The sequence below is a fragment of the Orycteropus afer genome, unplaced genomic scaffold (assembly GCF_000298275.1).
Source record: "Orycteropus afer afer isolate SDZICR_OR568_19922 unplaced genomic scaffold, OryAfe1.0 scaffold00405, whole genome shotgun sequence".
In the NCBI taxonomy this organism is placed as follows: domain Eukaryota; kingdom Metazoa; phylum Chordata; class Mammalia; order Tubulidentata; family Orycteropodidae; genus Orycteropus; species Orycteropus afer.
Window position 1 is genome coordinate 2,709,284 of NW_006921992.1, and position 24,794 is coordinate 2,734,077.

The 24,794-nt window shown below is 45.9% G+C and overlaps 1 protein-coding gene across 1 annotated transcript in view; it reads right to left on the reverse strand.

Annotated features, from left to right (window-relative positions):
* MUC16 (mucin 16, cell surface associated) overlaps positions 1-24,794 on the reverse strand; it is a 126,354-nt gene that overhangs the window by 81,819 nt on the left and 19,741 nt on the right. Inside the window, exons 10-23 of the mRNA XM_042782675.1 lie at positions 23,422-23,785; positions 21,979-22,926; positions 20,195-21,891; positions 19,008-20,152; positions 10,825-10,980; positions 10,673-10,740; positions 7,350-7,522; positions 5,911-5,946; positions 5,627-5,692; positions 3,521-3,642; positions 3,294-3,361; positions 1,252-1,424; positions 889-924; positions 568-633 (exon numbers count right to left, since the gene is read on the reverse strand). Of these exons, the coding sequence (XP_042638609.1) occupies positions 568-633; positions 889-924; positions 1,252-1,424; positions 3,294-3,361; positions 3,521-3,642; positions 5,627-5,692; positions 5,911-5,946; positions 7,350-7,522; positions 10,673-10,740; positions 10,825-10,980; positions 19,008-20,152; positions 20,195-21,891; positions 21,979-22,926; positions 23,422-23,785 (5,118 nt within the window). The remainder of the gene's footprint in view (positions 1-567; positions 634-888; positions 925-1,251; positions 1,425-3,293; positions 3,362-3,520; positions 3,643-5,626; positions 5,693-5,910; positions 5,947-7,349; positions 7,523-10,672; positions 10,741-10,824; positions 10,981-19,007; positions 20,153-20,194; positions 21,892-21,978; positions 22,927-23,421; positions 23,786-24,794) is intronic.

Consider the following 24,794-nt stretch of genomic DNA (forward strand, 5'->3'; position numbering starts at 1 on the left):
AAATACAACCAAAAGTTTCCTTGCCTCCCTTGTCTGTAATGATAGAACTTTATTTTTAAGCATATCAAATGAGATAATAATAACACAGTTAGATGCTGTGCATAACGCTTGGTGAATATTATTTTTATCATTGTCACCATCAATATCATTATCATGATGATTATCACATTATTATCACCATCATCACGACCATCTTCATCATCATCACCATAATTTTTGTCATCATTATTCCCTTCATCACCATCATTATCTTCATTATCACCATTATCATCACCTTCATCACCATCACCATCATCATCATCATCACCATTGTCATCATCACCAGAACAATCATCATCACCATCATCACAATAATATAAGCTCTGTGAGGGCAGAGATTTTTGTCTATTTTGTGACCCTTGCTGTACCCCAGGGCCTGGCACAGAGTAAGGTGATCAATAAATGGTCACTGGCTGACCCATCATCAGTAAGTTTACTGTGATTTTCCATCTTTATTGAGTGAATAATGTCAGAGATGTTTACACTCATCAGGCACCCTCTAATAGATGTACCATTACTGGTATTTACCTGTGGTACTGGGTAAGGAGGATGGACTCTGGGAGGTTCCCAAGTCTACTGTGGAGGTCCCAGGAGCTGAGGAGAAACTACATTAGTGAAAGCAGTAAGGCACCAACATGGCAGGAATGCCAGAGGGAGAGACCCCGGGGCTTGGTGCACAGTGGTGCTAGGGTGGGACTCCCTCTGGGCCTGGGACAGAGGGAAGGGTAAATAATCTGTGCTCTCCCAGCTCCTTCCCTCTTGGAGAGGGCATGAGGGGACATCAAGAGAGGTCAGCCTTTCCTGCATGGTGGAGGGTGGGGGACACTGGGAAATCAGTTGAACACTTACTGTTGGTGATGGGTGCAGACTCTCGATGGGTGAAACCTGCAGTGAGAGGGAGAGTACACTGGGTGAGGGTTAAAGGAGAGATAGGAGGCCAAACAGAGGTCAGAGCTACCCTGGTATATTGGAGGGGGCTTCATGGATCAGGAGCTGTTGTGGTACTCTATCAGCACTCCCACATCAGGGAAGGAGAAGGCCTGAGAGTGAAGTCAGTCCAAGATGAAGAAGACGATGTAAAATCCAGACTTGAATCAGCACATCAAGTGTACATGGAGAAGCCCCCAAGGGCCAGGGAGGGATGATGGCTTCAGGCCAAAGAGAAGCTGCTCAGTGGGGAAGAAGGGACCCCCACCCATCACAGCTGCTCACCATTGACATAGAGACTGTCCCTGGCCAAGGTGTAGGGGCCCAGCTGGTTGACACTGTGGGTCATCTTGCTCAGCTCCCAATACAGCCACTCTCTGTCCAGTCCAGTGCCTTTGGGGTCAGGGTGGTGGGTGCAGATGGCATCTACTCTGGTGGCTGCCCCATCCTTCTCAGACCTGGGTAAGAACTCTCAGATGGTTAGCCCAAATATCTCCCCGTCCATCTATCCTCTCCTCTCTGTCTGTTAGTGTCTAAAGCAGGAACTTGAGAATCTCTAGTTCACAAGGAATCTGCTGCCTTCAGGAAGACTTCACTGTAAAAAAATAACTAGGACACCATGAGACTCCAAGTCCTCTGTGTGCATTGAGGGGAAGCCTCTGGAAGCACTGGATGTGCGGTAGATACAGAGAAGGGACTGTGGATGGCGTGAGTGATCCTGGAAGATGTCTAATGATGCCTCCACAGCGATGTCTCGTCACAGGTCCTGACAGTCACAAGGGGATGCTTACAGTCATGCTGTAATAGGTGGCAGTGGTCTCAGGACAGCTGCACATGACCTGGTCAGTGCCTTGTCCTTGAGAGACTGGGAGTATCTTTTCAAATGGTAGAATCAGATGCTAAATTCACCCACCATAGATCCTGTGGAACAGCAAGGAAGGAACATTTCTAAAGAGACTCAGGGAGCTAAACAGCTTGGAAGAGATGCTTTTTTGCGGATCTGTCTAAAACTGTAGCCTGTTCAACATGGAATCCAAGCCTTTGTGTTTCAGTACCCATCTCCAGCTACAGGACACTGTCCCACCTACTAGGCATCCAGTTGTAAATTACTCAGTGATTATGAGGGAAAGAACTCCAGGGCCCTTTCCATCCAGAGCTATGGTTGGGGTACCTCCTATAATGCCTATGATTTGTTAAATGTTTAGTATAGGAGTCCCTGATTGGTGCAAACAGTTAACCTGCTTGGCAGCTAACGGAAATGTTGGAGGTTCAAGGCCACCCAGAGATGGCCCAGAAGAAAGTCTGGAATCTGATTCTGAAAAACCAATCATCAAGAACCTTATGGAGGTTCTTCATGTTTGACTCTGATACACATGAGGTCACCAGGAATCAGAATGGACTCAACAGTAACTGGTTTAGGGGGCAGTAATGGTTCATGGGTAGAATTCTCACCCTCCAGGCAGGAGATGGGGTTCAATTCCCAGCCAATGCATCTCATGTGCAGTCACCACTTGTCTGTTAGTGGATCACAACTCTCCTGTCTGCAACTGATCATGGGGATGGTGCAAGATGTTTTGTTCCCTTGTGTATAAGATTGCCATGAGTCAGTGGCCAACTCAACAGCTAAAAACAACTTCATATCTAGATGTTCTTTGGTCATCCCAAAGACCATGCCCTGCCCCACCTCCCAGTCAGCTCAGGAAGCTCAGATCCTCTCAGCTGAAGGTCTGACACATGTAGGATCATGCCTTCTCCATAATGCAATTTGCTTGTTTCCCTCCCCTCTTATATTATCCAGGCAAATTCCTTCTGAGAGGTTGTCAGAAGGGTATTTTCTATACCCTGTGAGACCATGAAGAGAGCTCTAGTGACACAGTGCCTAAGGCATTTGACTGTTAACCAGAAGGCTGGCACTTCAAACCCACCAGCCACTCCTAGGAAGGAAGATTGGGTGATCTACTTCCATAGTGATACTGCCTCAGAAACCCAAGACCATTATGGAGGCAAAGGAGGCTGTACTCCCTAAGAGTTAGGGGTTTGTATCCAGAACTAGAAATGCATGGTTTACCTCTGTGTGACGAGGAGCAAGCCACTTAATCCCTGTGCCTTGGTTTCACCTTCCGTTCCTGCTTCACAAGACATTTGTGAGAACTGAATCAGGTATTAAATGCATAGCATGTGCCCTGGGTCTTCCTAATTGTTAGCTGTTGCTGTTATTGTCATTGTCTTTGTTGTTGTTGATGCTGAGATATCATGGGCGGTAGTTGTATGGACACGTCAGAGAGCTCATAAGTGAGGGTCCCATCCACCTGCCGCGTGGGTCTCACCTGAGTGAGTCTAGGCTGCAGCCAGCATAGAGGAATCCCAGGCTACTATTCTTGAACAAGGGTTGGAGCTGTGAAGACGGATAGCGGCGGTGAGAAGGAGCCATGGAGGTAGGCCAGGAAGGGCTGAGGCATCAGAAGGGTGGGCAGGATGAGGTGGGTGGGGCTGGCTTCAGTGGGCGGGGCTGACGTCAGTAAGTGGGCAAGGGTTAGGCCAGTGGGACTCTCACCAGGCGCTGCAGAATCTTCTCAGTGAAGTTGAACTTCCCAGAGCCCGGGAGCTGCATGTCCTCTGTGTACCGCAGGTTGGTGATGGTGAAGTTCAGGGTGAATGGCACCAGGAAGGGGACTGCTGTTGCAAGGGGTAGGGAAAAAAACTCAAGAGGTTTGAAGCAGGCAGCCTATGACTTTACTTAGGATAGAAAATGGAAGGCCAGGTAAGAAGCAAGGTTTTGGGGTCCCAGCCTGCATATGGGCCAGGCTATGCAACCAGGGCTGAGTCTTGGACCCTCACGACTGGTTCTGACAGACAGTAGGTTAGAGGTTAAAAGGCACAGCATTTGGGCCATGTCAAAGGCTGGAAGACAAGGAAGGGAAAAAATCCACTCAATCACATTTAACATGGTGGTACCAAAAGTTCATTGTTTGGCTGCTAAACAAAAGGTTTGATGTTCAAGCTTGCCCATGGACACCTCAGAAATAAAGCCTGGCAATTTACTTCCAAAAAGTCAGCTACTGAAAACCCTACAGAGTACAGTTCCACTCTGACACACATGGGGTCACCATGAGTTGGCATTCTCTCAACAGCAGTGAGTTTTGCTTTATTTTTTATAGTTATGCACAGTATAACCATTGGGGAGAAACTGGGTGAAGGAGACATAGGAATTCTGTATCATTTCATCAATTTTCTGTGAATCTAACTATTTTGAAAATCCTAAAATGTTAAAATAAAACACACACACACACAGAAACAAAGCACACATGGCCTAAAAAAACCCCAAAAAACCAAACTCACTGCTGTTGAGTAGGATCTGACTTATAGTGACCCCTCCTTGGGTTTCTGAGGAGGTTTCTCATGGAAGTAGATTGCCCAGTCTTCCTTCTGAGGAGCAGCTGGTGGGTTTGAACTGCCAGATTTCTGATTAGCAGTCAAATGCCTTAGGCACTATACCACTAGAGCTCATGGCCTGTTGTGTGCCGTCGAGTCAGACCCGACTCATAGTGACCCCTCCTTGGGTTTCCGAGGCAATATCACTACGGAAGTAGATTGACCCATCTTCCTTCTGAGAAGTGGCTGGTGGGTTTGAACCACCAGCCCACCAGAGCTCATGGCCTAGAATATACCAAAAACCAAACATACTACTGTCAAGTCAATTCCTACTCATAGCAACATTATAGGATAGAGTAGAACTGCCCCATAGGATGTTCAATGCTGTAAATCTTTATGGAAGCAGACTGTCACATTTTTCTCTCACAGAGCAACTGCTGGGTTTGAACTGCTGAACTTTTAGTTAGCGACCACACATTTTAACCACTGCACCACCAGGGCTCCTTGGTGTAGCACATAAGAGGTGTTAAATAACATGGTTGTCTTTTATTATAATTATCAATTTGCATTTGCATGTTCAATATCAGTCTTCCCCCACTGTATATATATCTTTACACTGTAAATATATTGAAACAAAAAACCAACCAACCAACCCATTGCTCTTGAGGTGTATGTGTTACTGTATGTTTGAACTGCCAACTTTTATGTTAGTAATCAAATGCAAACTGGCGACCTTTTAAATTTGGTTACAGGAGGGACTAACCTGATTTACTCAACATCTTATCTCCTATTCCTAGCATAGAATACATGCCAAATAAATATCTGTTGAATTAAATTCCTTGGTAGCTCCTGGGCTAGGTGATATTGTATATGCTTTCATTTAACCTACACAACGACCTTATGAAGTACTGAAGTATCGCTCCATTTGGCAGGTGAGGAAACAGAGGCATTAAGAGGGTAAGTAATTTGCCCAAAGTCTACACAGCTGGATGGATGAGAAGGACACATCCTTTCTCTTGAGATGTTCAGGGCAAAGCGAAGGGTGCCCATGATGGTGCTCCAGGTTCCCTCACACTAACTTTTCTCTGCATCTTCTTCCTTCTGAGGAGTGGCAGATGGGTTTGAACTGTCAGCCTTCTGATTAGCAGTCAAATGCCTGAAGCATTATGCCACTAGAGCTCATGGCCTAGAACATACTGAAAACCAAACCTACTGCTGTCAATATTTATTTGGCCTTGAAGCCAAATACTTTGTCTTCTAGAAGGCATTGGAGAGAGAAGTCACCTACCTGTGGAACTGGAGTAGGAGACTGGTGCCATGGAGGTTCCTGAGAAGAGTGTGGAAGTCACAGCAGCTGAGGAGAACAGTCTGGAGTGAGACTGGGGATTGGGAGGGAGGATGGAAGCCAGAGTACATTGTGCTGTGTGGCCTAAGCCATGGAATGCAGAGGTAGGGATGTGAGAGCTAGGTCTTCTGGCTTCTCCTCAAGATCTTGCACTGAGGGGTAGAGGGATCAGCTGTTGCCCACAAAGAAGTCTGGAGCACCTGGCCATGAGAGACTTGAGTACTTACCACTGGGGGTAGGTGCTGAGCCTCGATGGGTGTAACCTGCCATGAGAAAAGCAGATGGAATTGCAGTGCAGACAGCAGGAGGACATCCAAGACAACATGAGAGTCATCAGCTCCCATTCCCAACTCAGACATCAAGTCTACACAGTTTAACAAGCACGATTTAAGAGCAGCTGAAGAGCAAAGATGTCTCTTTGAAGACTGAAGTGTGCCTAACCCAAGCCATGGTGTTTCAATCACCTCATATGCATGTGAAAGCTGGACAGTGTACAAGGAAGACTGAAAAAATGTTGATGCTTTTGAGTTGTGGTGTTGGAGAAGAATACTGAAAGTACCATGGATTGCCAGAAGAGTGAACAAATCTGTCCTGGAGGAAGTGCAGCCAGAATGTTCCTTGGAAGTGAGAGTGGCCTGCTTTTGTCTCACCTACATTGGTCATGTTGTCAGAGGGACTATTCCCTGGAGAAAGATGTCATGTTGGTAAGGTGGAGGGTCAGTGAAAAAGGGGAAGGCCCTCAATGAGATGGATTGACACTATGGCTGCCACAGTGGGCTCAGGTATAGCAAGGATTGTGAGGCTGGCACAGGACTGGGCAGTATTTCATTCTGTTGTACATAGGGTCACTCTGAGTTGGAATGGACTCGACAGTACCTAACAACAACAACAACACATCTTTTTCAAGGTGACCTGTATGTGTCAGAATGGAAGTGTGTTCCATAGGGTTTTCAATGGCTGATATTTTGGAAGTAGATCACCAAAGCTTTAGTTTTCTTCCAAGGCATCTCCGGGCAGACTCAAACCACCAACCTTTTGGTTAACAGTCATACATTAACCTTTGTACCACCTGGGAAGTCCATGAGTTGGAGTTGACTCGATGGCAATATATATATATATATAGACACAACCCTGGGTGGTACAAATGATGAAGTGTTCAGTTGCCAGTGAAAATGTTAGTGGTTTGAGTTCACCCAGAGGGACCTCAGAAGGAAGCCCTGACACTCTACTTCAGAAAAATCAGCCGTTGAAAACTCTATGGAGCAAGGTTCTACTCTGACATACATGAGGTTGCCATGAGTCAAAGTCGACTTGACAGCAACTGGTAAATCTTTTTCATAAAATATAGAGAAATTGAAGACTCAATCCCTATCTTCATGAACTTGCAATATTTTGAGGAAAAAAGCTGAATGGCCAGACTTGAACACCCTTTGGCACTAGTCTATCTAGAGAAAGGCTGTTTTGGATCAGTGTGCAAATCACTGCTCTGTAGTGTTTAGACACAAAGGAAAGAAAGAGACTGGTGTACTGAAGATTTATGGAGGTGAAGGTGAGAATGTCATTAAGGAAATTTGCCCAGGTGGATGGAACTGTCATGACCTGGAGAGCCACACTCCTGACGGCCAGATTGTCAGCTTCAGTTTGTGGTTCCTCAAAGGATGCTCACCATTAATGTAGAGACTGTCCCTGTCCAGGGTGTAGGAGCCCAGTTGGGTGATGCTGCGGGTCTTGTGGCTCAGTTCCCAGTAGAGCCTCTCTCTGTCCAGTCCAGAGCTTGTGGGGTCAGCCCGGTGCGTACAGACAACATCCACTCCAGTAGCTGCTCCATCTTCTTTAGGCCTGAACAGGGAGGGACAAGGGTATGGGGAGGTGGGAACTCCGGGCAGGTGCCCAAGAAGCCCTGATGAGTGAAGGACTGAGAAAGCAGGAGGGCTTGTGGGGACATGGAATGTCTTAATCGGTGTGTGTGTGTGCGCGCGCGTGGGGTGGGGTGGAATAAATAGAATGGCTGCCCAAGCATCTCCTAGCCCAAATTACCAACGAGCAGAATCAGGGGCTAAATTTGTTATGCAGAAATGCAAGCAAAGACCTTCCAATTTACAGATGAAAAGGTGAAGGCACTGAGATATTATATAACTTGCCAGGAGCCACACAGCTTGAGCTGGGGAGCTGGGATTTGAGCATGGGTCTGTCAGACTCTGTAGAAAAATGTGAGACCACTATACCACCGTGTAGCACACCCGTTGCCATTGAGTCAACTCCCACTTATCAACGCTATAGGACAGAGCAGAACTATGCCATGGAGTTTCCAAGGCAGTAATCTTTATGGAAGCAGACTGTCACATCTTTCTTCTTTGTGTGCTGCCAGGTTTGAACCACTGACTTCCAGTTAGCAGCTGAGCACTTAACCACTGTGCCACCAAGTCTCCTTCACTATACTGTACTGCTCCACAATCCCTCCAGGTTGGGACATTATCTCAGATCCACCCCTGGGAAGTCACACAGCAGGATGGGGTCATTTCTGGGAGGTAATATATATAAGGAGCCTGGGTGGCACAAGTGGTGTGCAACTGGCTGTTAACCTGAAGGTTGGTGGTTCAGACCCAGCCAGTGGGTCTATGGAAGGAAGCCCTGGTGAATTATTTCTGCAAAGTTACAGCCAAGAAAATCCTGTGGAGGAGATCTCCTCTGTAACACACGGGGTGGTCATGAGTCAGAATGCATGCGATGGCAATGGGTGTGGTTTTCTTGGGGAATGGGGGTGATGCTATGGTAGGGGACAGCTTGTTATATTTAGAACAATCTAGCCAAAATGTTGCAAAAGCAGGAGAGAGAATCACACATCCTGTAGAGCAGGGTTTCCCAACCTTGGCACTGTTGACATTTGGGTCAGATCATTTTTTTTTGTGAGGGGCTGTCCTGTGCATGAGATCTGGTGGCACAGTGGGTAAAGCATGAGACTGCTAATCAGAGTGTTGTTGGTTTGAACCCACCAGCTGCTCCATGGTGGAAAGAGGAGGCAGTCTACTACAATAAAGATTTAAAGCCTTGGAAACCCTATGGGGCAGTTCTACTCTGTCCTAGAAGGTTGCTAAGTCGGATTCAACTCGATAGCAATGGGTGGTCCTGGTGGTGTATATGGCTAAGCACTTGGCTACTAACAGAAAGGTTGGTGGCTCGAGACTACCCAGCAGCACCTCAGAAGAAAGGCCTGGTGATCTATTTTTGAAGGTCACAGCCATTGGAAACCCTATGGAGCACAGTTCTACTCTGACACACCTGGAGTGGTCATGAGGTGAAACTGAGCTAAATACTGGCTCAGGAGAAGCCAAGATTTGAATCCAGGTTTTCTGGTTCCAAGGTCCCTGAGTGATGTAAATGGTTTGCATTTGGCTACCAGGTGGTTGAAATCCACCTTGAGATGCTGCAGAAGAAAGCCTGGTGATCTACTTCTAGAAAGATTATAGCCAAGAAAACCATGTAAAATCCTGTGCATCGTAAGATGTTCAGCTGCATCACTGGCCTCTCCTTATTAGATGCCAATAGTACCCTCGGCCCCATAGTCTGACAGCCAAAAAATGTCTCGAGGCATTACCAAATGTCCCCTGGAGAGCAAAGTCACTCGTGGTGGAAATCCACTGCTTTATAGTGACTTTCATTTCTGAGTCTACCATGTACACATCCTTAGCTCTTACCTATCATATCAGTCCTTCTTCACTCTTCTTTCCATCACTATCTCTTAATTTTTTACACTCTCAAAACGGACTCAGATTTCCACAGGGCTTTTGGGTCTGGCCGGCATGAGGTAAGTGTGGTACTATGATTATTGATTCTCCCACCATATGGCGAGATGGAGTAGGTAGTGTCATGGAGCCTGGGTGGCACAAGTGGTGACAGTTTTGAAGACAGTTTTGGTCTATGATGGAGCCCCTGGGTAATGCAGATGGTTAATGCCCTCAGCTGCTAATCAAAACGGTGGAGGTGCTGGTCCCCGCGGGTGTGCCCGGGAAGAAAGGCCTGGGGATTTATTTCTGAAAAATCAGCCGATTCGTGGGTAAGGCCCACTCCCCCACCACATGCAAGTGTCCTCTGGTGTTCTCACTAAATGCCAGCCCTAGGGTGCCCAGTTCTACTCATGGGGCATCTTGAGTCAGAGTCAACTCCATGGTGGCTGGTCTGCCCCAGCTTGATGTAGGAGAGTCTGAGAATTGGTCCTCATGAAGCGATGTGAGCAGAGGACCTACCGATCAGCAGGATGAGCTAGATTAGCTGCATGGAGAGCGTCATGGAGACTCTGGGATCATGAAGTATGATGACAGTGTCTGAGCCCGCCAACCTCAGAGACCGCAGAAGGGTGCATGCAGGCAGAGAGGGAAAGGCAGGCCATTTCTACAGAGAGTTCAGGTCCATGTGGAATTTTAAAAACTGCAAAATATATCGCCGAAGCTCAACATGTGGTTTGTTTCTGCCTATGGTACTATGAGTCGGGTTTGACTCGACGGCATACAACAACAACAACAACATGGTTCTAGTAAGACTTTCTTTGAGAAAGTTCCTAATTGTGTCCAGGGAATAAACTACAGAACTAGTATGCTTCCAGTATGGTGGAGATGGGGCAGAGCAGGGCAGGTGCTAAGACCTTGGGGATACAGTTTGCAAAGATGCTATACTAGCTGTTACTATGAGATCCCATTAACTGAGCACTCACCGTGAGCCAGGCACAGTGCCAAGTGTTTGACAACCTTACGAGTAAGATACCACTATTATCACCACTTTAGAGAGAATGTTATTGAAGAACAGAGAGGTTATGTGACTTGTCCAAGGTCACACAGCTAGCTAATGGAAGAGCAGGGGATCAAATCCAGGTGATCTGGTACCACTGTGCTATAGCCTCTCAACAAAGGCCCAAATGGCTGTGGCTGGCCAAGTGTGGGGTCCCAAGAAAGGACCGAATTGGGGGGGCTGTAGGTGTTACAGAGTTGGTCTTACCTGAGTGCAGTCAGCTGGCAGCCAATGAAGAGGGAGCTGATGCTGCTGTCCTTCAACAAGGGCCTGAGCTGGACAAAAAGGAGAGGGAGGTGAGGAGGGCCAAGAGTCAGGATGTGGCAGGGGTGAGGTGAGGTGGGCGCTGGAGCTCTCACCAGGTGCAGCAGGACCCTCTCGGTGGTGTTGAATGTCTCAGATTCTGGGTGTCCCATGTCCTCCACGTAGCGCAGGTTGGTGACGGTGAAGTTGACAGTAAATGGTATCAAGAAAGGAACTGCAGCTGCAGTGGGAGATGATAAGAAGAGGCCAGACTTGGGACCATAGTCGCAGGGGACATCAAGCTCAATTGGCATAACATACTATACAAAACATTGTTCCACCTCCTACTTTGGCGAGTAGCGACTGGGACCTTAAAAGCTAGGAAGCTGCCATCTAGATGCAACAACGGGTCTCTCCTCGTCAAGAAGAAAGAAGAAAACCAAAATTAATGGAAACAATCAGTCCTAGCGACTGGTACACCATCTGATCTGCAACCTATACAACTATGAGACCAGAAGAACTAGATGGTGCCCGGCTACCACTGCCATCCACTTGGAAGTGATGTAGGAGATCCTGCATAAAGAGGGAGAACAATGTGGTACAAAACTCAAAATCATTTGGAGGCAAAAAAAAAAAAAAAAGAAGGTAGGGACCAGATTTGCTGGTCCAATGGAACCTGGTGTAACCACTGAGACTATGGCCCCTAGCTGCCCTTCAGGTCTGGAATTGAACCCACAACTGTGGTTTCCAGCCAAACAAAGTACAGGCATGTGAGTTAAACATTTACCTCAAGTAGACACACGCCCTGGAGAGAACAATCATGGGAGAAGGAAGGGCTGCTTATGCGCAGGGAGATAGCTCAGGGTGCAGAAGAGTATGAAGGGATGGACACTGGGAGGAGGTAACTATGGGGAGGAAGTGGGAGGGGAGCTGCTGCATTATAAATTTTGGTCAATGACATGAGACAAAGTATATGTGAACTGCTGTATGAAAAGTGAATTTACTCTGTAAATCTTCACCCAAATCCTAATAAAAAACAAAAAAAAAAAAAGAAGAAGAGGCCAGAGCCAAGTCAGGTCCTGGTTGGAACTGGGGGACCTCTGAGGAAACAGCCTAACTGCAATGTTGAGTCGGGGTCACACCGGGCTGTCTTACTTGAGACACTTCGTAGAGCAATCACTGCCCAAGACCCTCCCACATAGGGTGGCCAGCCAGCCAGTTTCTTGGGACTAAAGGGTTCTTGGGATGCAGATTTTAAATTTTAACAGGGGGACAGCCCCAGGAAACCCAGGATTAGTTTGTCACCTGACTCCCACAGCCACTTTGCTCTGACCCCTTCAGCACAAGCCAGCACCTGCATCTCTTTGTCTTGGGGGAATGAACAGGCCCAGGGAGCAGCCCTGTAGAAATGGCTGGTGAGAGTTGGTGGATAAATCCTGGCCTGAGCCCCTCGGGAGGGGATAATCCAAGGGCCATGTTCTATGGACTCTCCCAAGGTTTCCCAGAAGCACTGAGCCCACAATGGGAACTTGCTCATCAACACGCCCTTCACTACCTGCCTTCCCTCCCCTGTCTCACCTCCCCACACCTCTACACATGCTTCTTGGGGTCAGCTTCCAGGTACACTACTGACACTCAGATCTGTGTTTCAGGATCTAATACATATGACATTGTCTGGCTGCAGAGAGATTCCTGACTCAGGGATTTTGACCTTCCAAAATGACAATGCCGGGGATGGAAAGAGGCAAATACTCCAAGAAACTGCTAATGATGTAACCACTTCAGAGCCAGCTCCACCTTCTGCCCTTCCTGCTATGTGATGGAGCTCTGGTGGTGTAGTGCCTAAGGCATTTGGCTGCTAACCAGAAGGTTGGCAGTTCAAATCCCCCAGCCACTCTGTGGAAGGAAGACTGCACAATCTACTTCTGTAAAGATTACTGCCTCGAAAGCCCAAAGGGGGTTGCTATGAGTTGAAATTGACTCTATGGCAGTGAGTTTGTTTTTCCCCTGCTATGTCTTGTTCTTTTACTCTCTATTTGAGTTGACAGGCACTAGCCTCCTCCCAGCTGCTGAAGATCACCATATGGTATTCGACGAAGCATTTTGTTCACCAACTAAAATTGTTGAGGGCAACACTATTATTAGTATTATTTTCAATTGTGGTACAAATACACAAAGCAAACCTTTGCCAATTCAATGTAGGACATCCTAGACAGAGTGGGAGAACAATGTGGAATAAAACTCAAATTTTTTTTTTTTTTTTAAAAGAAAGAGACCAGGTTTGCTGGTCCGATAGAGCCTGGTGGAACCCCTGAGACTATGGCCCCTAGTTGCCCTTCAGGTCTGCAACTGAACCCACTCCTGTGGCTTCCAGCCAAACAAAAGACAGGCATATGAGCTGAACATTTACACTAGGTAGACATGATCTCTGGAGAGATCAATCATGGAAGAACAGAAGGGCTGATTTTGCACATGGAGACCGCTGGGGGGCAGGAGTTCATGGGAGGGAAGGACACAGGGAAGAGGTAACTAATGGGAGGAAGTCGGAGGGGAGCTGTTGCATTGTGGTAAATTGTAGTCAATGTCATGAGACAAAGTGTATGTGAACTGCTGTATGAAAAATGAATTTGCTTTGTAAACTTTTGCCCAAATCACAATTAAAAAATAAAAAAAAACTTTCACCAATTCAACAGTTTTTTTCACGCACACTTCAATGACATTGATTACACTTTTTGTGTTGTGTAAGAGGTTAATACTTCGTGTCCTGAGGAAGCTCCTTGTGTCCAGGGAGGGAACTCAACATCAGAGAGTTGCTAATCGTTCCAGAAATGGAGACACTTCTTGTACCCCCCCCCCCATCATCCTTCCTTACATTGGAGATCGAGCTCTCTGTGACATGGAAGGAGAAGGCCCTGACCTGTAGATGTGGGGAAAGGACTTAGAGCCACTAGGTATAAAGTAGAGGGTCACAGGAGGTGAGGACAACACTCATGCTCCAATAACCAGTCATGGTACAAGAGAGCATAGGGTGAAGTCTGCTTGTGGGCATGGTTTCTCTGCTCACCGGGGTCACCCTGGGACTGGGAAGGATGCCTCTACAGTTCTGTGCTCCTCCTCCATTCCTTCTAGTCCTTAAACTGTGAGAACACCATCATCAGGTTCAAATCTGTCTACAGTCCTTGGAACAGGGCCAGGCAGAGCCAATAAACGTGTGTTGAAGGAATCAGAAAATCTAGCCTTACATTTTTTGCTGTTGAAAAACTGAAAATTTGAGGGGATTCACTTGACATTTTTCCTTCTCCCATTTATGATGCTGAGAAGCTATGGTGGTGCAATCATTAAGCACTTGGCTGCTAAGTGAAAGGTCAGCAGTGTGAACCCATCAGCCATTCCAATGGCAGGAAGATGTGGCAGTCTGCTTCCATAAAGATTTCAGGCTTGGAAACCCTTTGGAGCAGTTCTACTCCATCCTACAGGGTCACTATGAGTAGGAATTAACTCCACATCAATAGGTTTTATAGGAGCCTTTGTGTGAAGTGGTTAAGTGCTTGGTCCAAAAGATCAGTAGTTCAAACCCATTAACCATTAAGCAGGAAAATGATGTGGCAATCTGCTGCCATAAAATTTATAGCCTTAGAACTCTATGGGGACAGTTCTACCCTGTCATATAGGGTCACCATGAGTTGAAATGAACTCAATAGCAATAGGTATTTATGCGCTAAGTCCCTACGTGGGGCAAACAGTTTGTACTGGCTGTCCGAACCTACCCAGTGGTGCCACAAAAGAAAGGCTTGAAAAAAGATTGTTGTTGTTGTTGTTGTTATGTGCCGTCGAGTCAAACCCGACTCATAGCAACCCCTCCTTGGGTTTCCGAGGCAGTATCACTACGGAAGTAGGATTGCCCAACCTTCCTTCCGAGGAGTGGCTGGTGGGTTTGAACCACCAGCCGTCTGGTTAGCAGGCAAGTGTCTTAGCCACTATGCTACCAGAGTCAATAAAACCCCATGGAGCAGTTCTCTGTCACACATGGGGTCCCCATGAGTCAGAACTGACTTAATGTAATGGGCTTATTTACGATGCTAACAGTGGGTGCTGGTGCCTTTGAAGTTCCTAGAAAGAGTGGGAGGAAGGGTCAAAACAGCTGAGGATTCAGGGGTTTTGGTTTCTGTTTAGGAAGCAGTGTGTTCCTATTTGTGATGATAGCAAATTTGGCAATTATTATTGGTGATGGTTGCACAACATGATCAATGTAATTAATATCACTATATTGTGCCCATGAAAAATGTTGAGTTGGCAAATTTGGTATTAGATATCTATAGAAAATTTAAAAAAAAATGAAATTCACCTCACTTTAAAATAGATTAGCAGAATGATATATCAGAGGACCAAATAATTGTAAAAGAAAAAAATTAATCACAATCACACAAAAAAGGTTAATTGTGTTCATCATGCCGTTCAACCATCACCATTAATGTCATCACTGAATTGTACATGTGAAGAATGTTGAAATGGCCAAATGTTTTGTTACATATGTATTTATCATGATAAACAAAATGGATGAAATAACAATTGATTTGTTATGTATATTATACTACATTAAAATTTTTAAAAAAGATTGAAATAAAACCAAACCAAGAAAACCCCCACCAAGCTGCAGAGATACTACCACAGGAGAAGGGCCTGGGCACCATGACTCCTCTGCTCAGTCCGGCCTGGTCTCCCACCCCTGCTCCCACTCTGTGCTCTAGCTGTTCTCCTCCATCAGCTCTCCCAGCTACCATGCTTCCTCCCTCCCACCCCAGGACATTAGAACACGCTTTGCTTGGACAGTTCTTTCCTCTCCTTGGTCATCTGACACCTGAAAGATGGGCTGTGAATCTTAAGCTATTACCCACCAGCCAGTGTCATTTACCTCCCTTCCTCACCCCTTTTATCCACAAGGAACCCTCATCTGCTAATTACTACACCTCTCACTCATGCATCTGAGTTCTTAACTAAATATATACTCCACTGACCTCGAAGTCACCAGCATGGGAAAAGAGTGGCAAGATAGAGTACAGGTTAAGAATATGAGCCTTAGAGTCACAGACCCATCTTCACATCCCAGTTCTGCCATTTAATAGCTGGGTGATTAATGAGTGATCTGCTTAATTTCTGTTCGCTTCAGCAGTGTTCTAACCTGTAGCAGAGGTTTTTTTATACCTTGGAAGGAAGGTTGGGCAATCTACGCCCATAGAGATACCGCTTCGGAAACCCAAGGAGGGGTTGCTATGAGTTGGAGGTGACTCGATGGCACATAACAACAACAAGGATATAAAACCAAGGGGGAAAAAAAAAGCTGTCCTTGAGTCAATTCTAGCTCATAGTGACTATGTATTACAGAGTAGAACTACAAAACAGTGTATTCAACAGTGTTGAATTCTCCATAAGAATTCTTAAAAAATTTCTTGCTAGAATATACACAGCAAAATATCCACCAATTCAACAGCTTCTCCATGTACAATTCAGTAACATCAATTACATTCTTTAGTTTGTGCAACGATTCTCATCTTCCTTTTCTGAGTGGTTCCTCCTCCATTGACATAAAGTCATTGTCCCCGAAGGTTCTTATCTACTCTTTCAAGTTACTGTTGTCAATTTGATCCCATATAGGTAGTTCTTCCACCACTCATCTGTCAGTTTGTCATACTTCGGTGGATTGCGTGTTACTGTCAGACTGGAAGCTATGCCACTGGTATTTCATGTACCAGCAGGGTCACCCATGGTGGACAGGATTCAGTGGAGCTTCCAGACCAAGGAAGACTCGGAAGAAGGACTGGGCCATCCACTTTTGAAAAAAAGTGGCCACTGAAAACCTTATGAATGGTGGTGAAGCATTGTCTGATACAGTACTGGAAGATGAGCCCCTCAGGTGGCTACACAATGGGCTTCAGCACAGCAGGGATTGTGAGGCTGGTGCAGGACCGGCAGTGTTTTGTTCCGTTGCACATGGGGTTGCTATGAATCAGAGCTGACTCGACAGGACCTAACAACAAGATAGTTCTTTAAAAGAGCATAATGCTCAAGTCAAACTTTCTTTACTACTTAAGGGGAACTATTTGGTTTTAAGAAGACTTCAAGAGATATTTTTGGTTTAAGGTTTAAAGACTATCTCAGTGCAATAGTTTTGGGAATTCATCCAGCCTCCATGGCTCCAGAAAGTCTGGATGATGCCCAGGGCACACACCATACCTGCCATACACCTCTCTCTGTGGTTATTACTAATAACCAATGTGCAACCTGTTGCCTTCAAGTCACTCCATTTCATGGAGACCCCACATATGTTGGCATAGAACTGTGCTCCATAGGGTTTTCAATGGCTGAGTTTTTGGAAGTAGATCGCCATTGCTTTCTTCTGAGATTCCTTTGGGTGGATTTGAACCTCCAACCAGTCAGTTAGTAGCTGAGCCCATGAACTTCTTTCACCCCACAAGTACCCCTGATATTAATAAACCAAAACTGAACCAAACTCACTGCCAATGAGTCAGTTCCCACTCACAGTGACCTCCGTTGGGTTTCTAAGACTGTAAATATTTATGGAAGCAGACTACCTCATCTTTCTTCCATGGAGCACCTGGTGGGTTTGAACCATTGGCCTTTGGTTAGCAGCCAAATGTCATAACCACTACACTACCAGAGCTCCTCCTATTATTAATTAATATTTATTAAATTGAATTCATTCAGAATTTAATTTTATTCTGGTCAGATACATTTATAAAGAAGAACCTTTGGCAAACACACAACCAGTGCATATGAGAGAACAAAAAAGTAGTTATGAGGGTGTTCATCTCATTGTTGTTTAATGAGTACAGAGTTTCTGTTTGAAGTGACAGAAGGGTTTTGGAAACAGTAGTGATGGCTGCACAACATTGTAAATACTTGTTGTTGTTGTTGTTATGTGCCATCGAGTCAGACCCGACTCATAGCGACCTCTCCTTGGGTTTCCAAGGCAGTATCACTACGGAAGTAGATTGCCACATCTTCCTTCCGAGGAGGTGCTGGTGGGTTTGAACTGCCAGCCCTCTGGTTAGCAGTCCAGTGCCTTAGGCACTATGCTACCAGAGCGCCCTGTGAATACTTAGTTCCCCTGAATTGTCCACTTAAAAATTATTAAAATGGCAAATTTTATGTTATGTATACTTTACCACAATAAAAAAATTTAAAAAAGGAATTAAAAATCTCGATATCCACTATGGGGACTTTTTAAATCAGGAGTTGACAAATTCCAATCTGCTAGCCAGCTTTATGTTTTTATAAAATTGTATTGGAACATAGCCATGCCTATTTGTTACCATAATGTTATTGGCTGCTTTTACACCACAGCAGCAGTGTTGAGTAGTCTGGACAGAGACTGTATGGCCTGTAATGGTGAAAATATTTACAACCTGGCCCTTTAAGAAAAGTCTGCTGACCCCTGATTTCCCTGGATAGTGCAAATGGTTAATGCATTCGGTTGCTAACCAAAAGTTTGGAGGTTTGAGTCCACCCAGAGGCACCTTGGAAGAAAGCTTTGCTGACTTCTCAAAAGTCCACCATTGAAAACCCTTTGGAGCACAGTTCTAGTCTGACATGCATGGGGCACCATGCGTCAGAACTAACTTCATGACAAATGGTTTAGTTTAAATAAAATGACACTAGAGCCAAACCACATGATGAAATGTAGCTGGTAACATATAACGTGGAAGACATTCATGAGGTAAAAAGTAAATTTTTATATGATATGGTTGTTCTTTTGAAAAAACAAAAGGAAAAAAAAAAAACACTAAAATAATTGAAACAAGTCCCTAAGGTCACCTTTTAGCTAAATAATATATCATCTCACAAAATAAACAATGTCACCTGTGAGTCCTGTGCCCCTTTAAAAAATTATCTATATGAGTCAAAATGGTCAACAATTACTTTAAAACAAAGATGAGGTAAGGGGACAGGAGAATAGAATCACGGCAATGAGATAACCAGAATGGAAATGTTGACACTGTTCATGTATTGTGAAGAATGTAACCAGGGTCACCAAAAATCTATGTAGAAGTTGTTGAGTGGAAACTAAACTGCTGTGTCAACTTTCACAAAAAAAAAAAAAAAAAAAAAATGAAGGAGCTTTCTCCAGTTGGTGGGTCGGGTTATGATGGATTTTTCATTCTTTGAGTTTTATGTGTTTTCAACATTTTTGACAGTGTAATTATACTGTTTCTGATGGGGAAAAAGTATAGCAAGAATAAGTTAAAATATTACTCTTACGTTTTGCTGAAGTCACACTCACAGAGGCCCAGGTGGACATCTCAGGTGTGGTCCAAGAGGCAGAGGGACTTCTGGACAGTGTACTGAAGGTGGTTATGGTCTCGGCCACGGCAGCACCTGGACCTGTGGTAGCTGAATCAGTGATCTCAACACTTGCAGTTTTCAGGGTAGTGGTTGGACTTGCTCCTTCTCCGTGACCAGTTTTTGGTGGTGTTGGAGTCTCTGATGGCATCAAGGTCACAGTGGCCCCTGTGACTGTCCTAGAAAATTCTGGAAGTCCAACTGAGGTCATGGGTGCTGAAGTTTCTGTGCTCCAGGAAACTACAGTATTAGGCTCCCCAGCTACTGCAGGGGCAGTGGCACGTCCAGGTACACCAGGGGAAACAGTCAGTGCCAGAACACCTGTGCTGGCCTCTTCTGCAGGGCTGGTGACCAATAAGCCTGTGGTCTCTGATAAACCAGGAGAAAGAGTTGAAGTTGCAATAGTTGTGCTAGTCTCCGTCCCAGGAAGGGTGGCGAGCGAGGCTGTTTCTGTGGGAAATTTAGGTGAAACTGTTGGAGTTAGATTATATCTGCTGGTCTCAGTCCTGGGTATAGTGAACAGAGAGGATGTTGTCTCGGCTACACCAAGGGAGATGGTCTGAACTGGAAGGGCTGTACTCATCTCCACTCCAGGTGTGACGACTAATGAGCCTGTGGTCTCTGACACGTAAGGCAAAACAGTGGAAGCAGGAATAGCTGGGTTTGACTCTGCACTGGGGTGGGTGACCAAGAAAGCTGAGGTCTCTGGTTCACTAGGAGAAGCAGTTGGCATTGGATTGGTTGTACTGCTCTCTGCCTCAGAACTAGTGACCAGGGAGGTCACCATCCCTGGTCCACTAGGAGAGACAGCCAAAATTGGAATAGATGAACTAGCTTCTGCCCTAAGATGGGTGACTGGTAAGGAAGAAGTTTCTGTTTCATGTAGGGAATCAGTCATAGTTGGAATACCTGTACTGGTCTGTGCTCCAGAACTAGTGACCAGTGAGGTCACCACCCCTGATACACCAGGAGAAACAGTGAGAGCTGGAACAGCTGAACTGAACTTAGCCCCAGGAGAAACAGTTAGTTCTGGAAAACTTGTAGTTGTCTCTACCGCAGGGCTACTGACCAATGAGGTCACCATCTCTGTCACACCAGTGGAAACAATCAGAGTTGGAATAGCTGAACTAGATTCAGTCCTAGGATGGCTGGCCAATGAGGTTGTGGTTTCTGGTTCACTAGGAGAAACAGTCAGAGTTGGAATAGTTGTACTGGCCTCTGCCTGAGAACTAGTGACCAATGAGGTCACCATTTCTGATAAACCAGGGGAGCTAGTTGGAGTTGGAACAGATGAGCTAGTTTCTGCCTTAGGATGGTTTACTGGTAAGGGAGAAGTTTCTGAATCAGTCAGAGTTGGAATAGTTGTACTGCTCTGTGCCCCAGAACTAGTGACCAATAAGGTCCCCAACCCTGGTACACCAGGGGAGACGGTCTGAGTTGGAATAGCTGAACTGGACTCAGCCCCAGGATGGGTAACTGGTAAGACCGTGATCTTTAATTCACCAGGAGAAACAGTCAGAGTTGGAACAGTTGTACTTATCTCTGCCCCAGAACCAGTGGTCAATGAGGTCATCATCCCCATCACACCAGTGGAAACAGTCAGAGTTGGAATGGCTGAACTGGACTGAGTCCCAGGATGGGTTATTGGTAAGGATGTGGCCTGTGGTTCATGAGGAGAAACAGTCAGAGTTGGAATAGTTGTACTGGACTCTAATCTAGAACTAGTGTCCAATGAGGTCATCATTCCTGATAAACCAGGGGAAATGGTCAGAGTTGGAACAGATGAACTGATTTCTGTTTCAGGATGAGTCACTAATGAGGCTGTGGTCTCTGGCTGACCTGGGGAATTAGTCAGATTTTGAGTTTGCATGGCTATACTGGTTTCTGCCCCAGAACTAGTGACCAGTGAGGTCCCCATACCCATGATACCAGTGGAAACAATCAGAGTTGGAATGACTGAACTGGACTCAGTCCCAGGATGGCTGGTCAATGAAGATGTGGCTTCTGGTTCACCAGAAGAAACAATCAGAGATGAAATAGTTGTACTGGTCTCTACTCCAGAACTAGTGACCAAAGAAGTCACCACCCCTGGTACACCAGAAGAAGCATTCAGAGTTGGAATAGCTGAACTGGACTCAGAAGCAGGATGGGTGACTGGTAAGGCTGTTGTCTCTGGTTCATCAGGAGGAACAGTAAGGACTGGAACAGTTGTACTTGTCTCTATGCCAGAGGTAGAGACCAATAGTGAGGTCATTTTCTCTGTCACACCAGTGGAAACAATTAGAGTTGGAATAGCTGACCTGGACTCAGTCCCAGGATGGCTGTCCAATGAGGATGTGGTTTCTGGTTCAGCAAGAGAAACAGTTGGAGCTGGAATAGTTGTGCTGGTGTCTGCCCCAGAACTAGAGAACAACGAGGTCACCATCTCTGTCACACCAGTGGAAACAATCCGATTTGGAATAGCTGAACTAGATTCAGTTCCAGGATGGCTGGCCAATGAGGATGTGGTTTCTGGTTCACCAGAAGAAACAGTCAGAGTTGGAATAGTTGTACTGGTCTGTAAGCCAGAGCTAGTGCCCAGTGAGGTCATAATTCCTGATAAATCAGGGGAAACAGTCAGAGTTGGAAAAGATGAACTGGTTTCTGTCCTAGGATGGGTCACTAATGAGGCTGTGGTCACTAATTGACCTGAGGCATCAGTCATACCTGGAATAGTTGTGCTGGTCTCTGCCTCAGAGCTAGTGACCAATGAGGTCACCATATCCAGGACACCAGGTGAGACAGGCAGAGTTGGAATGGCTGTACTGGCTTCTGCCTGAGGACTGGTGACTGCTGAGAGTGTGCTGTCTGCTTCACTGTGGGAAACATTTGGGGTTGTTCTGGGAACATTTGGGCTGGTCTCTGAAGGGTATGTGACCCACGAGGCTGTTGTATCTGGCTCATCAGGCGAATCAGTCAGAGTTGGGATAGCTGTGCTGGTCTCTGTCCCAGAATTAGTGACCAGTGAGGTCACCACCCACTGTTCACTAGAGGAGACAGTTGGAGTTGAAACAGCTGAAGTAGTCTGTGTCTCAGGATGAATAGTCAATGAGACTGTTGTCACTGATTGACCTGGGAAGTCAGTCATACCTGGAATAATTGTACTGGTCTCTGCCCCAGAGCCAGTGACCAGTGAGGACACCATATCCAAGACACCAGGTGAGACAGTCAGAATTGGGACAGCTGAACTGGCTTGTGCCTGAGGGTTGGTTGCCATTGAGGGTGTGGTGTCTGATTCACTGTAGGAAACACTTGGGGTTGTTCTAGGAACAGTTGAGCTGGTCTCTGAAGGATGGGTGACCCATGAGGTTGTTGTTTTTGGCACATGAGAGGGATCAGTCAGAGTTATAAGAGATGGGCTGCTCTCTTCCCCAGAACTAGTGACCAATGAGGTCACCATCTCTGGTAAATCAGAGGAGATAGTCAAAATTGGAGCAGCTGAACTGACTTCTGGCTTAGGATGGGCTGTAGTCTCTGGTTCATGCAGGAAATCAGTCATAGTTGGAGCAACTGTACTGGTCTCTGCCCCAGACCTAGTGAACAGTGAGGTCACCATATCCAGGGCACCAGGTGAGACAGTCCGAGTTGGAACGGCAGAGCTGGCTTCTTCCCCAGGACTGATGGCCATTGAAGGTGTGCTGTCTGCTTCAATGGAGGAAACATTTGGGGTTGTCCTGGGAATATTTGGGCTGGTCTCTGAAGGATATGTGACCGATGAGGCTGTTGTAACTGACTCATCAGGGGAATCAGTCAGAGTTGAGATAGACATTCTGGTCTCTGCCCAAGAACTAGTGACCAGTGAAGTCACCAACCTTTGCATACTGGAGGAGATAGGTGGAGTTGAAACAGCTGAACTGGTCTGTGCCTCAGGATGAGTGGTCAATGAGTCTGTGGCCATTAGTTGACCTGGGGAATCAGTCATAGCTGGAATAGTTTCACTGGTTTCTGCTTCAGGACTAGTAACAAGTGAGGTCACCATCCCCATCCCATCAGTGGAAAAAGTCAAAGTGGAAATAGCAGGACTGGTTTGGGACTCAGGATGTGTGATTGGTAAGACTGCAGTCCCTGGTTCACTAGGAGAATCAGTCACAATTGGAATAGATGTACTGGTCAATGCCTCAAAATTAGTGACCAGTGAGGTCCCTACACCAGGAGAGGCAGTCAACACTGGAACAGCTGAACTGGCTTCTGTCCAAAGACTGGTGGCCATTGAGGGTGTGGCATCTGATTCACCATGGGAAACATTTTGGATTGTGCTAGGAACAGTTGAGCTGGTCTCTGAAGGATGGGTGACCCATGAGGTTGTTGTCTCTGGCTCATGAGGGGAATCAGTCAGAGAGTCAGGAGTTGGGCTGGTCTTTCCTGCAGAACTAGGGACAAGTGAGGTTGTGGTCTCTGGCTCACCCTTGAAAACAGATGGAGTTGTCCTGGGAACAGCTGGGCTGATCTCTGCATCAGGTGTGGTGGCCAGCAAGGCTGTTGTCTCCGCATCAGGAGAAACAGCTGGGCTTGTGATCAGTCCTGTTGTGCTGGAACTGGGTGTGTTACCTGATGTCCTGAGGGCAGTCAGTGTTCCCAAGGTGGGAGTGGAGGTTGTGCTGGTCAGACTCACCATGCCTCCTGTGGCTTTCAGAGCTGTGGTGGTGGTCTCTGCTCTCTCTGTCCCTCTTGTGGATAGTTCTGTGAATTGGGGATAAACACAAAATTTGGACAAGATGACCAAAAAACGTATTGGACTAGAAATAGCTTCTTTTTCCTCTGTATGAGGAAAAGGAGAGAAATGTCTTTCAGTTATTGCTACATGGGATGCACCTGAGATGGTTCTAGAATGGAAAAATAGCTTGTGATTGGCATTCACCGACCTAATTTTGGGCTAAAAGTCCCCATGAACTCTTGACCAGACTAGTCTATTCTTTGTTTCCAAACATTTTCTGTACTCTCCAGCCTCTGAGCCCTTGTTTAAGCTGTTCTCTCTGCCTGACACATGCATTCCCCATAAATTCTTATATTCTGGCCATCTTTAAACCCCAGCTCAATCTACTTTCACAAATTTGCATCAGTTACAGCAGAATACATCTCTTATCTCTTTCAATATTTCCTATCACACTGTCTGAATCGGTGCCATGCCACCCCTCACAATCTGCTTGATGATAGCTATTAATGTCTGACCGCTTGGAGTATAGTAGCTGCTCAACAAACATTTATTGAATGAATTAATGAATACATGGATGGATAGATGGATGGATGGATGCATAGGGGTCTTCTCTGACTTCAGAGAGATCATGTTTTGTAGTGTTTGAGAACTAGGGCTCTGGAATAAGATAGCCTGGCTCTTGCCCTAGATAGATGTGTGGCCCTCTCTGTGACCAAACCTTGTAGACTTCCATTTCTCATCTATATAGTGGGGATAAGTACAAGGGTCATCTCAGGATGGTGTTAAAAATGTGCCAAGTATGAAGGGAAATGGTAGACAGAGGGTGGAAGTGGGAAGAGTGCTGTTCCACTGTGGAGACTGCAGTGAATGTCACAAAACAAAATATGTATGAATGATTGAACGGAAAACTAATTTGCTCTGTAAACTTTCAACCAAATCACAATCAAACAAAGAAATGCATCATGCATAGTGCCTCCTGGCTCACAATCATATATTAATACTATTTCTATCACTACTGTTATTACTACCACTATT